Raw genomic sequence first — 12,753 nt, 5'->3', positions numbered from 1 at the left:
ACGGACAGGCAGCAGAGGGAGCCCCAGGTCCGAGCAGAGCGCGGAGGCGACACCGCAGAGAGGGACCCCGAGGGGTGCGCCTGCCCTGGCTCCCCCCAGCCCTCCAGCTGCAGACCCGACCCCGCAGCTGGGGCAGGACGAGCCCCCTCCAGGTGCCGCTGCCCCAGCGAGCACCTCGCCCACCAGGACAGAAGGCCATCGGCATTTTTAGCAGAGCAAGCCCGGGCAGAGCTGGTGGGGCAATCTGATCCCCCCTCACCCGCAGCTTCCTTCCTCCCCTCCCCGGGCCTTTCTCTTGCTTTTGACTCCTGCTAAAAATGCCCCCAGCCCCCTCAGAGAAGTGCTGTGGGATGCTCTGGCAGCTGTCCCCGCAGCAGCACGGCTCCGTGCCCCACCAGGACCAGCAGGGAGGACACCTGGGGTTGCTTCTCGTGGAGAATGAGGAATTACCTTCCTCCCTGCCACACGCACCAAGCTTGCGCTAGGGATGCATATGTGGAGGGGCTTAGGATAACAGCCCCCGCCAGCCCCCTTTCTGCAGTGACAAAATGTTTTGACAGTTTCAGGGTGCGCACCCTGCTGCTGCGGCACCCATGGGGCCGTGAGGCTGCCCCGTCTCCTCCACCAACCCCATGCACAGCTCAGACCCGGGATGCCAAAGCTGTCTCATGCCGGCACGCCGCAGCCCTGCAACCTTTCCAAAGCCTGCCCTCGCTTCACAGCAGGCTCCTTTGTTAGCCTGCAGAAAGCTCACCCAGTTAACACGGGGAGGCGACAGCAGCACCGTTGCGTGCTCCTAACGCAAGGCATGAGAAAGCACCCAGCTCCAAAGGGCACAAAACGCGGCGGAGTGAGCCGTGAGCCGGGGGAGTTGGCTGGGAAAACCGCGGCTGCCAAACAGTTGGGCCAGCTAACGTCTGACAAAGCACCACGCACGGCGCTGCCGGCCTGGATACCCGGCACCCCGGCGTGGAAATAAGGGCACACGGCGGTGCTGCCCCGTCCGCTCACCTCCTCCACGTGAGGGCTGCTGGGGAAGGGACGAAACCTCAGCGCCGGCCCAGCAGGAACGCTGGAGGCGGGAGCACTTACGCACCAAGCAGAAAAAATTCGGCAACTGTCAGAGGCAGATGGTATCTTTAAAACCTATCGATGTTTGGGATTTTAATCTCTTCCTCATCCGAAAACACAAACAGCAGTTAAAAGGCACTCATCGGCACACACGCGCAAGAGGCCCGAGGATATTGCCACATCCCGCTGACCTCCCATGCGGAGGGACGGACGGACGGACGGCAGGACACAGCTGTGCCAGGGGCCGGGACGCACACACCCCCAGCGCAGCACGCTGCCCCTCGCCGGGGACCTGAGGCTGACTTTGGGACGAAACCAAGCACAAAGCGACTCAATGACCAACCGCAACCCACAAAATCAGCGCGCGGCTCCCCGTGATGCCCAAGTCCTCCCGAGATGTGCACAGGCAGAATCCTTCCCACCCCCCCCCAGTCCTGACAAACTCGGTGCAGCAGTGATTTTTGTGGCGGAAAGGGGTGCTGCACGGTTGCAAGTGCAGCCCCCAAGCCAGCGTGCGTGACAGCAGCCACCAGGCCACCGCGGCGGTGACGCAGGTGGTGGCTTCAGGAGGACATTTCTGCTGGGACCGGCCTCCCCCAGCCACGCCGCACCGTCGAGCCCCCGGGACCGCAGCGTTCCTAAACATTTACTCATGGAGAGACAGAAACTTCCTCCCAGCGAATTCCTCGATAAGATAAACCATTAAAATGTCACAACTGCCTGAGGGAGCAATCAAATCATCCAGGGGATAACAAACTCCTCGGTGTCAGCAGGCCGGCAGCCCAGGCACGCTGCGGCACGGGGACTCACCCCGAGCACGGCACCCGCACACCTCCAACGCGCGGCGGACCCAAAGTGCCCCGAGCCTGGCCCTGGTGTCCTGCGCCTCCTGCTGTGACCCCAGCCAGCTCATGGGGGCACCGGGGACACTCATCAAAGGAGTATTTTTAATTTGTCGGCCCTCGTGGGAAATACGCGGGCTGTGGCAGCGGGCACTGCGAGCTCCGACGGCGGGGCCGCCGCAAAGCAAACAATCCGTCCGCCGTCCTCCCGGCGAGGCTAAAAATAAAATACCAGCGGGCCCGAGCCCCTGGGGAGAGCACGGGACGGGTCAGGTCTCACCAAAGCCACCGCGCATTTGCCTCGTAACTCGTTACCCTCCAGCAAAGACCAGGAGCCCCGGTCCGAGGGGAGGGCAGCGATGCGGGGGCAGCTCCCTTCCCCCCCCCCCCCCCACATCTCGGTTTATCCGACAGCCAGCGGGGCGCAGGACGGAGGGGCACCAGCTCTGCTTCCCATCACTCCAGGCCGCCCGACAGCAGGGAGATAAGGCAGGGGAGGCGAGGGAAGGAATGTGCCCCGCTCCCCCGTGGCAATACATCACCTTGCAGACAAATTGCTCCCTGGAGGAGGGGAGCTGCAGAGCCACCCGGGCCCCAAACCGCCCCGAACCCGGCACTGCCTTCACCCACTTTACCACCAGCGGCCGGCATCAACTCCGCCGTGCCCCAGCTGGGGGCACGCAGCATCCCCCTCCCCACGGCACGGCCAGGAGGTCACAGCTCCTCCGCCCGACCTCCCGGGAAGCCTCAAATCATGATCGCGTTCCTGGCATTCCTGCCCCAGCACCAGCAGCTGGGGGGCTCCAGTGGTCGGCAGCACTCACGATCCCCCCCTATAAAAGCGTCTCGGCGATGGGGGTATCATTTCCCACCCAGCACTGCTCCCAGGCACCTGTTTACCTGGAAATACAGAGCAGGGAGACCTCTGCAGAGGGGAGAGGAGGGCAGGGGCTTGCAAGCTGACTCGATGCCGCTGCAGCGTGCTCATTTGCAGAAAGCAAAGCTGAGATGCCGAGGAAGAGCCACGCAGGTGGGAGCTGCACGCCCGTGTGTGCGCAGAGCTCAGACAAAGCCTTCCAGCATTGCACAGACGTGAAGGAAACGAAGCCTGAGATGTCAGGACGCGGCTCCCGGGAGCGCACCTCCTGTGCGCCCACAAGGGCGCCCCGGGCACCGTGCCGGGATGCCGTCTCCGATGACGCAGAGCAGCAGCAGGAGCAGTGCCGAAGGGTGCCCGATGAAAGCCGCACGCTCCCCGTCCCCAGCTGCTTTCAGGACTTCGGTGCAGAGGAGCATAGCGGCACAGCCAAGACCCCTCCGCTTTGCACACAAGCAGGTTTGACACGCAAAAACCAGGAGTGCTGCCAAACGACGCCGTGCCCAGAGCTACGACCGAGCGGTACGGCGCGGGGCCACGCCAGCATCCTCCTGCCTCCGACACAAGCCGGGATGCCGGGTGCCAGCTGGACCACGCTGCTGCAAGAAATAACTGCTGCAGCCGGGGGAAGATGCAGCCGCACGGAGAGGAAAACCTGCCCGAGAGCTAACTAACCACACTTCCCAGGGCTCGCTTCCCCGCTCGTCCCGCAGGAAGGAAACCCAAGCTGGCCAGCCCGTCAGGCAGCCGGCAAGCCTCCCCTTTCCGCTGATGGGCCAGGTGGTGAGAAGCACTGCTTTGCTAAGCAATGGGAGGAAAAAGAAGGAGTGGGGAGGGCTTTTCTGCACCTCAGCAACCATCTTCCAATCGCCCGGCTGCCCTCTTGTATCTGCGCTGACCCCCTGCAGCGCCGGGGCTTTGTTTGTCTTGGAGCCTCACGAAGCCCAGGACAAGAACAAGGCTCCCTGTCTGCTCTGCGGTCCTTCCACCTCTCCGCGCTCCTCAGACAATACCCAGTCTGTGCTGCTGACTTTGGCATCTTTCTCCTGATCTTTCAAAAGTTTCCGCTGCGTGAGCCGGCCGAGGTCTGACATCCCGCCTTGGCGGCGTGTCCCCGTCCCGTCCAGGGCTGCCTGCCGAGCAAGGTCACCGCGCTTCACGCCGGACCTTGGCACGGCCTCGGCACCGGCCCCGCTGGCGAGCCAGGATTCGGGTGGCTACAAGGGGTCAGGTGCTGGGAGCAGCCTTCGCAGCAGCCCCTGTGAGGGGGACGGGGAAAGCATGACCCGGCCCTTGAACCTACCCTGCTGCCTACGTGCATCTCAGGGCTGGACGCCTTGGAATTAATTTGTCCGATGACAAATTGATGCCAGCCAAAGCCGAAGCCCCGAACAGGGACAGAAGGGGTCCCCAGGCAGCCTGGTTTTGCTGGTGGCCGCTTCGCTGTTCTGGCTTGGCCTTGGAGGAGGGACTGGGGCAGAGGCAGAGCCTTCCTGCAGCCTACTGGCGGACATGGCGAGCCTTCCCAGGACAGCAAGGGTTAAAACAAAAAACAAAAAAAAAACCCACAGCACAAACCAGCAGGCATGCCTGAAGAGGAGGATTAGAGAGAATAGGGCCATTTCTCAGCGCAGACTATGGCAACGTAAATAGAAAAGTAACATTACGCTGGAGACGGGGCCCTTTCGCCCCGCTCCTGCCCCACAATGCCACCATTGTCCGGCTGACAACTGGCAATTATCCCCCTGCGGGCTCTGCATACCGCGGGTTCTCGGGGTCCGCCTCCTGCTCAGCCCCCCAAAACCCCCCGTTTTGGGCCAGGGGTGCCCCAGGAGGGCCGGAGGTGCCGTGGTGGCCGCGGGGAGCAGCTTGGTCCTGCTCCGCACCACGCTCCCCAGTTAGGGTCTGGGGGAGCTGCCCCCTCGCGCCTCATGCCACAACGGGGCCAGCCCTTGGGATGGGACCTGCCCCTTCCCACCCAGCTTGGGTAAGGTGATAAAAACCACTGGAAAATGCCTCGGAACCGGCATTAACATTGCCCCGGTTGAAAAATGGATTTTTTTTTGGTTCAGTTGGTTTTGGAGGGAGTGGCGCGAGCCAGAGAGTGCAGGAAAAGGGCAAAAGGAGGGATCATGGCGCTTTTCCCTACCCTGAACTCCGGGCACTACAGCCAAGGACGGAGCAAGCAGAGGACAAACATGAGAGGCGGCTACAAGCCCTGAGCACCACGAGCAGCTGCTGTGGGATTTTTCTCCTGCATTTTAATTATACAACCACTCAAGTTTCTTCCTAACGGGAATGCTGAAAACCAGTTTTTCCTGCAGCAAGGCCAATTCCACAAATGCTAGCAGTGACCTGTGAAAAAAAAAAGCCATAAATCAGCACAGCGACATTTTTTCCCCCCTTGCAGCGTCACCATGATATTTCACTGTTTTTTCCTCATTTCAACGGTTTTTTCTATTGCTTTTTGCCTTAAAAAAAAAACACAAACAGGTGTCCATGGCCAGAGCGAATAGATAAAACACTCTGAAACCCCAGCAGGCATGCACGGCAGCATCCCTTATAGTCATAGCCACGTGGCTGCTGCCGGTGGGCAGGGTGAGACCCTGGCGCTGCAGCTCGGGGTGGCTTGGGGCCATGCCCTGCACGGAGCCAGCACAGCCCAAACCTCCCCTCTGGGCTGCTGTCGGGTGGCAGATGATGGGCACCAAGGTTTGCACGGCAGGGCCGGGTGAATCAGCATCCCCCGGTGGGAGCACGATGCTGCCAGAGCTGGAAAGGAAAAGCAGGGGGAAAAATAAGGAGGAAAAAAAAATAAAAAGGGAGGGACGGCAGGAGAAAGCCCGGAAGGGGCCGCAGGAAAGGAAAGGGAGGGCGTAGCAGATTACGAGGGGACAATGTCAGAGCCCCCCCGCAAGGGACAGCCGAGGGGCCCTGCGGTCCCCGGTGCCCCCCGACAAGCAGCAGGGGCTGAACCCCAGGCACGGCGCAGGGTGTGTGGGGGTCTGCAGGGCACAGCCAGAGGCTCATCGGCACGACAACACCACTGAGACACATCCAGAGCCCGTCCACTGCCCTGCGATGGAGCAGGACCCAGCCGGCATCCTTCCTCCACGGCTGCACTAATCCTGTTGCCAGGACACCCGCGGGCGGCGAAACACCGCACCGAAGGGATTAGCGTCTAGACCGGCGGCTGACCTTCCCCTCCGCTCCCTAGGCAGCACCGGGGCAAGGACTGGGGCCCCGGCGCCGCCCTGGGGAAAGGAGGCTTGCGGTCGGTGCTTCTGGAGGCAGGTCGGATGGGCAGGGCAGGACGGATGGTGCTGTGCCCAGCGCGCCGGGAGCTACCTGCGGCAGGGTCAGACGCAGCCCCGCAGGCTGCTGCCAAGCCCGGGGTTTGCCCAGCAACGCGCCGACAAAAGAGCCTTTCATGAGAGGGGACATGTCCGCGCCACAATTAGCAGGGGAAGAGGGAAAAAGAGCTGAAAGAAGATTATTACCTCCAGCGCTGCCTTTGGGGGCCCCTCTTCAAACGTTTGCATTAACTCTTTCGGCCGCGCCCTCAGAGGGGACAGAGCTGTGAACATCAGCCGTGTGCCCATGCCAAAAGAAGTCCCCACCAAAGCCTGAAGATCCAGCGCCAGACCCCAGGTGGCATCACCGTCTCGGAGGATGCCACCAACAGACCCGTCCCCTTGGGCACCGCTGGGTCATTTGAGCAGCGTGCGGTGACACTGTCCCCAAGCCCCAGCGCTGGCCCAGACCCAGCGAGCAATAGCAAGCCGGCAGGAACCGGGACCACCACCCTCCTGTGAGACCAGCTGGGCATCAGAGAGGGAAACCAGAGAGCTCTGGGGCAGCTTCTCGGCTCGCTGACTGAGGGCCACGGGGCTGCCCCACAGCTAGTGGTGCCAGGCACGGCAGAAACGTGGCACTCGGTGCTTATTCCAAGAGACTGGGAGCACTTCGGCTGGCACGCCCCCCCCGTGGGAAGGACACCTACGACACTGCCAACTTGGCTGGAGCGAGCTTGGAAGCAGCTGGCGATGCTGAGGACTTTCCTCCCTTGCCACCGAGCTCCCAGGGCTCCCGGCTTAACAGCTACGGCCTCTCACCAAGCAGAGCAGGTACAGAGCCCCGAACACGGCACCGTCAGCCGTACCTCGCCTGCTTATCTGGGGTTATCAAAAAGGTGCCGTTTATCCCAAAGTCAACAAGCCCCGACTCAATTAACTTGCAGCCTAACGCGAGGAAGGTGGGAATAAAATCTGTTTAACTACGGTGTTTACCGGAGGGGAGGCATGTGGCTTACTTGTGAATTATAAAATCGGAGATGGCTTCAAGGGCGTTTGGGCTCACAGAGCAAGCAATAATTGGGGATTTATGCCAGCAGCAATGGTGCAAAGACTGCGCTTCCAGGTGCCCTGGCTGCTGTTCCCACTCCAGCCTGCCCCTGCGTGTGAGCAGCCTCCCACAGCCTGGGGACGGGGTCAGGGGAACAGCCACATCCTTCAGTCCCCTGGGCCTGGGAGGAAGAAACCAGCCGGCCGAGCTTGGGAATAAAACAGAAATACAATAAAACTCGCTAATGACAAATTTCCGCCTAAAAAGGGCCGGGATGCAATGCCAAAAAAAGCAATAAAAATTCCACAAGAGCAACCTTTTTAGCTGAAGACCAGCAGACACGGGATGTTGCGGACCAGATGTTGCTCGCTGAGGCAGCCCCGGCGCTGGGGATGCTGCTGCCAAGCGGCCGCGCTGCTCAGGGCCGGGAGCACCGCGAGTCCCTGGGGACGGCCCCCGTGTCCCTGCTGCCCCCCGTCCCTGGAAGCTCTGGAAGCCCACAGTAACTGCACAGACGTCCAAACCAGTTTCTAATCCCACTCAGCTCCTTGCTTCAATTACATCTTTGGCAACGGACTCTCTGGGTCAATCAAGCCCTACATTGAAAGCCAAAAACACACGCGCGCTGCTACCACACACCTTCCTCCATCCACAATGCCAGGAGCTGGGATTTTCTCCTGTGCCCCGACATCCAGGGACTGTGCCAGGTTTTCTCTGCGCCACCTTCCAGCCTGCAGCGCCTCCCTGGAGCACCAGCTCTTGGCAAGACCATGTGCATCTTCCCGGCGCGCTGTGCATGGGGGTGCCCGAGGAAACGTGGGGAGAGCACCCCACGGGCCGAACAGATCTGCAGGGTGAAACTGGGCTGAAACCCAGCCTGGCACCCACTGCAGAAGGTGCTGCCTCCAGGCAGACCCCAGGCTGTGCGCGCAGCCAAGAGATGCACGGGATGCTCTTGGAAGCGGTTCGTTCCCAGTGCTTCCTCAAATGTCATCAGATACGGTAGAAGATCATTAAAATGCTTTATTAATCCCATACCTCTGGGCTGCTGATACACATCCGATACTTAATCCCAGATGTCTCCTTCAGCGCTTTGAACTCTGCACTGAAATGCCAGAATTAATTCTTTTCTTGGTAAACTATGGAGCTTTTGGACGAGATGCAGCACACTCGCTAGGATTGCTATGTCAGGGCTCAGACCGTCCTCCCGAACAGTCGCGGCAGCGCAGACCAGCGCAGGAGAGGAGCTTGCACCACGGGAGCCTTTGCCACCAGCCCCATGCTGTGCAAGCAAGGAAGAGCCCTGCACGGCTCCTTGCCTCCCTGGCTGTCCCGAATCAGGCTGGTTGGCAGACGTCTTCGCAGTCCTCAGCATCCTCCCAGGGCTCTGCGCTCACGGATCACGCAGCTTTGGGTCACTCCTCCTCCACGCCTGTCTTCTCTAAGTGCTCGGACTCACTGTTTAAACAACGCCCAAATTGTATTGAAATAAACAGCGCAAGAAGAGGTTATTGCAGCCGAGACCAAAATAAATAATAAGCGATGCCAAAGAGGCTGCTATTCAGGGCACAAACACCACTTCTCCAGAGCCTTCCAGGAGCCGTGGGGCACGTCAGCCCAGCTCTCCGTCACACCAGGGATGTGCACCCATGGCCCGATGGGGCCACGAGGGCTCAGCTCCTTTCCCCCCCCGCAGAAACCTGAAACCCAGCTGGAGCACTGTGCAAAGGATGCTGCGGGTGGACCAAGTCCAGACACGGAGCTGCAAAACCACAGAGAAAGTTAGGATCAGGGCTTGAAAAGGTCAGTTGCATCAACGGAAGCAAAGAAAACTGCCTGGGAGTGCAGCCACTCTTTGGAAATGCTCATCTCTTTTTAAACTGAGTTTCCACCCCCAAAAAAATGAACCACGACACTGGGGCCATCCAGTCTGGCAGCCGCTCTCTGCAACCCTGCCAGCAGCCTGGGCAGAGAGGGGCGAGAAATTGGGTGGTGACAGCACGGGGACACCAGGTCGCTGTCCTTGGGCTAACCAGGAGCCACCCCTGGGCTGGGCGAGCAGGACACCGAGGCATCACTGACCGCGAGCGCCCATCTGCTTGCTCACATCACCCCAAAAGAAGCAGCGAGCGGGCGTGATGGTGGTCCCAGCACCTCGTGCAGGACGCCGGCACCGTCCCTCGTCCCCAGCTCCTGGCAGTGCCCACGGCCACCCCACCCTGCCGCCGGGAACTCGCCACTCCGCCTGACCTCCAGACGGAGGCAGGAGGCAGCTATTCTTAGCCTCGGCGTCACGCCGCTCCCTCTCTCTGGACGGGCAGGAGGCTCTGTCCACCGGCCGGACAGACACACAGCCCGCAGGAGAGACGTCCCCAGGCTCGGCTGCTGCCCGGGGCCCGCAGCACGGAGGCTCTCTCTCCCTCCCCGCCACCGGCTCCCACGGCGGAGAGATAAGGTTTCGCAAACAAAAACCCTGCCAGCTGATACAGAGAGAAAAGCCCACAGCATCCCCCGAGCACAGCAGCATCCTCCCCCGCTGATCAACCCCATCCCGGTGGCCTTGGTGCTGCCGAAGCTGAGAGGTGCTGCACACACGCAGCACCGGCAGGTCCAAGACTCCCGGCCCTCCCCGTCAGCTCCAAAAAGGGAGGCAGCCCCGCTTCCTGCAGCGCCTCGCCTCAGGTGCTCAAGGAGAAAAGTTCTCCCCAAGGTAAACCAGCGCCTGCGGGCGCTGCCCGTGGCACGTTCCCCCAGGGGAAGGAATTCTTAAAATAATGTTTGCGAAAGCTCAGATCCACCTGTCAAAAATCCCCACGAGCTGATGCCAAAGCAGTTATGTCACAGGCCATAAATCTCTTTGCGCAGCACCTGCTTTATCTTTGAAGGCTCGTGCTTGCAAGGCATCCGAGCTGTGGAGACCAACAAGGCACTGAAGAATGGAAATAAAACCAAGACCGAGCCTCCGCGCTGGCAGCGCAGCTCCGACACCTGCTGCGTTGACAGCGGAGGAGGCAGCTCAGCCTCCCAGGTGCTGTCTGCGGTCGCCTGTCGCAGCGAGGGCTTCTCACTGCCACCGGCCCCGAGACCTGGATGTCCTGGCTCATCCCAGCTGTGAAACTGAGGCAGAGAAACCCAACGCGAGTGAATCCCTGGTGACCTGTCCCAGCGTCTGACCCAGTGCCAGCTCTCGCCACGTGCAGCCCCCTGCAGCTGCCCCGACCCCGCCACGTTCTCACAACTGGACCCGTGGTGGCATCCCGACGTCATCCCCACCCCAGCCCCCTGCACGGCTACGTGCCGTGCTGGGGGATGCCGTAGATCCGGTGATAAAGCCAAGACAAGCTCCAGGCAGCTAAGCCCCGAAATTTGCAAGGAAGGCAGATAAACAGAAAGGTTATCTCCGTGCCAGGACGGCCTTCGGAGCAAACATTCCCGAGGAGCCCATCACAAAGGAGGGCTGGCAGAACAGGCCCTGCAGTCCTTGGACATTGAACCAAAGGGAACAAAAAAAGTTAAAAAAAACAACAACCAAGCTGCTTTCAAATTCTTTAAAACCCAATCCACAGCCTCTTTGGGAGGTGGCCAAGTCAGCTGGGTGAAACGGGCACTTCCCGGCCAGCGCCATGACCCAGGCCTGGGAGCGCCCAACCCCACCGTGCACCCGCCGAGCCGCAGCAGCAGCGGGGGGGACCCGGGGAGGGGGACGTGGCCTTGGATCGCTCGCGGCCCCGGCCAGCCCCGCGCCAGGAGCCGGGGCGCCGGCGAGGGGTGGGCAGGGCACAAATAGCCATTTCTGCTCTGAATAACCACTGTTAAAACAGTCCTCAGCCCTCCGGCTCAGCTCGGCCGCACTTGGACATTCTCCAGGGACTTAAAATAGTTGATTTCACGTCGGAATAATTTTGCCTCTCTGGAGACCTCCAAGAGGAGCTTTTTGTTCCCGTGGTCCCCAGTGAGCCTACGGCAGGCGCCACGCCCCAGAAAGCGACACCAGAAATCCAGCCCAGGGCACTTTGAGAACTTCTCCGAGTGCTCCCAGAGGGGCTCCGGGAGCGCCGGGCATCCCCACTGCCCTGGCCAGGCTCCCCGGCTCTCTCGGCGCTCCTGCAGCACGACCTGAGCAGGGCAGAGCACGCCGCAGCTGAAAGCAGAGGCGGCCGTTCCTGGATGGCATACGGCCGTGCTCCAGCAAATAATCCACCGATTTCACAGCCCAGCGCCTGTCTGACTTCCAGCTCGCTTGTACCTGGGCAGCTTCTTACCAAAGCGCCTTGCCCAGCCCGGCGGGGAGATGAAAGAGAGGGGCATCAGCAATGCTTCTTAGCCTGCTGGAGGGGTGGTAACGCTCAACAGGGGGCACAAACCTTCCCAAAGAGCCACCTTTGCCCAGTTTTGGATCACTGCTCACAGCCGTTCAGCTGCTTCTGCAAACAGCGTGCAGGCAAGCCCAGCACCCCCAGGTGCATTTTACCAGCTCCAGGAGCCCAGCTGAGCACCAACAAACCAGGAAACACCCCAGCTCTCTACCTTCACCTGGATGAGCCAGCTTTGCCCCCAGGACAAAGCCCTGCGGGGAGGCAAAACTGCGCAGCAGCCCTGGGTCGGGATGCTCGCATGTCCCCAGCAGCAGGGAGTTCTGGGGGGCCACCCAGGCCACCTGCACCGCATCGGGGAGGTCCCCGGGCCACAAGCAGGGTCAGGGGCTCCCTTTGTCAGCCGTGGCTCTCTCCACCCGCCGCACGCTCGGCATGCGTCCAGAGACCGGCTGCAACGGGAGGAGGGGGCAGCCAGGAGGGAAGCTTCCCCGCTGGGGAGGGAAAGTTCACCGTGGCCACGGGCTGTTCGGGGCAGCCCGGAACCGGCTGGTGCCCCGTGGGGAAAGCGGGGCTGGAGAGCTGACTCAGCGCCGAATTCCCTTCTCCATCTCCGACGGCGTGAGCTGCCCGAGAGCCCCCGAGCCCCGCAGGCAGGGGAAAGCCCGCAGTGCCCGGGGGGAAGGTGCAGCATCTCGGCGGCTTCCTCCGGCTCGCAACACTTCCAAGGACGCGCAGCCACGGCGGAGGACGCCCGTGGAAGGGGCAGGGACCACGGCCGACACCGTCCCGACTTTCCCACGTCCCCGGCCCGCCGTGCTCCGGGCGCGCAGCCCCGCGGGATGCGCGGCCCCGCGTGGCCCCCCCGGGCTCCCCCCGGGTGAGGGGGCCGTGGGGGGGCTGCTCCCCCTTTCCCCATCCCTCCGGGCGCCGCCGGGCACGGGCGAGCGTTTCGGCGCGGGGAGCGCGGCTGCGATCGCGGAGCGCGCCCCACGGGGAGGGCTCCGGGTCCCTCCCCAGCTCCCCCCCCCGGCGCGCTCCCCGCACGTTACCGGGCTCCTGGGAAGCGGCGGGGAGCAGCAGGACAAAGAGCCCGAGCAGCGGCAGCCGCCGCGAGGGACACCTGCGGGGGAAGCAGAGACCCAGGCGTTACCCACGGACCCTCCGCAGGACCTCCCCCCCCCCCCCGCGGCCCCCTCCCGGCCCCCGGCGCTCACCGTGGGCGCATGGTGCCCGCTGCCCGCCGCCTGTGCGCGGCTCGGCGCGGCTCGGCGCGGCTCGGCTCGGCCCGGGGGGCGGAGCGGGG

At 62.2% G+C, this 12,753-nt stretch overlaps 1 protein-coding gene across 1 annotated transcript in view; it reads right to left on the bottom strand.

Moving 5' to 3' along the window:
- The window catches only part of COL18A1 (collagen type XVIII alpha 1 chain), a 33,342-nt gene extending 20,589 nt beyond the window's left edge, over positions 1-12,753 (bottom strand). The window contains exons 1-2 of the mRNA XM_080598698.1: positions 12,665-12,753; positions 12,500-12,570 (exon numbers count right to left, since the gene is read on the bottom strand). Coding sequence (XP_080454824.1) covers positions 12,500-12,570; positions 12,665-12,675 — 82 coding nt within the window. The 5' untranslated portion in view covers positions 12,676-12,753. The remainder of the gene's footprint in view (positions 1-12,499; positions 12,571-12,664) is intronic.

Source organism: Anser brachyrhynchus, assembly GCF_964034855.1.
Source record: "Anser brachyrhynchus genome assembly, chromosome: 7".
Lineage (NCBI taxonomy): Eukaryota > Metazoa > Chordata > Aves > Anseriformes > Anatidae > Anser > Anser brachyrhynchus.
The sequence above is the reverse complement of the archived record's forward strand: the minus strand, read 5'-3'. Positions and strand labels throughout refer to the sequence as shown.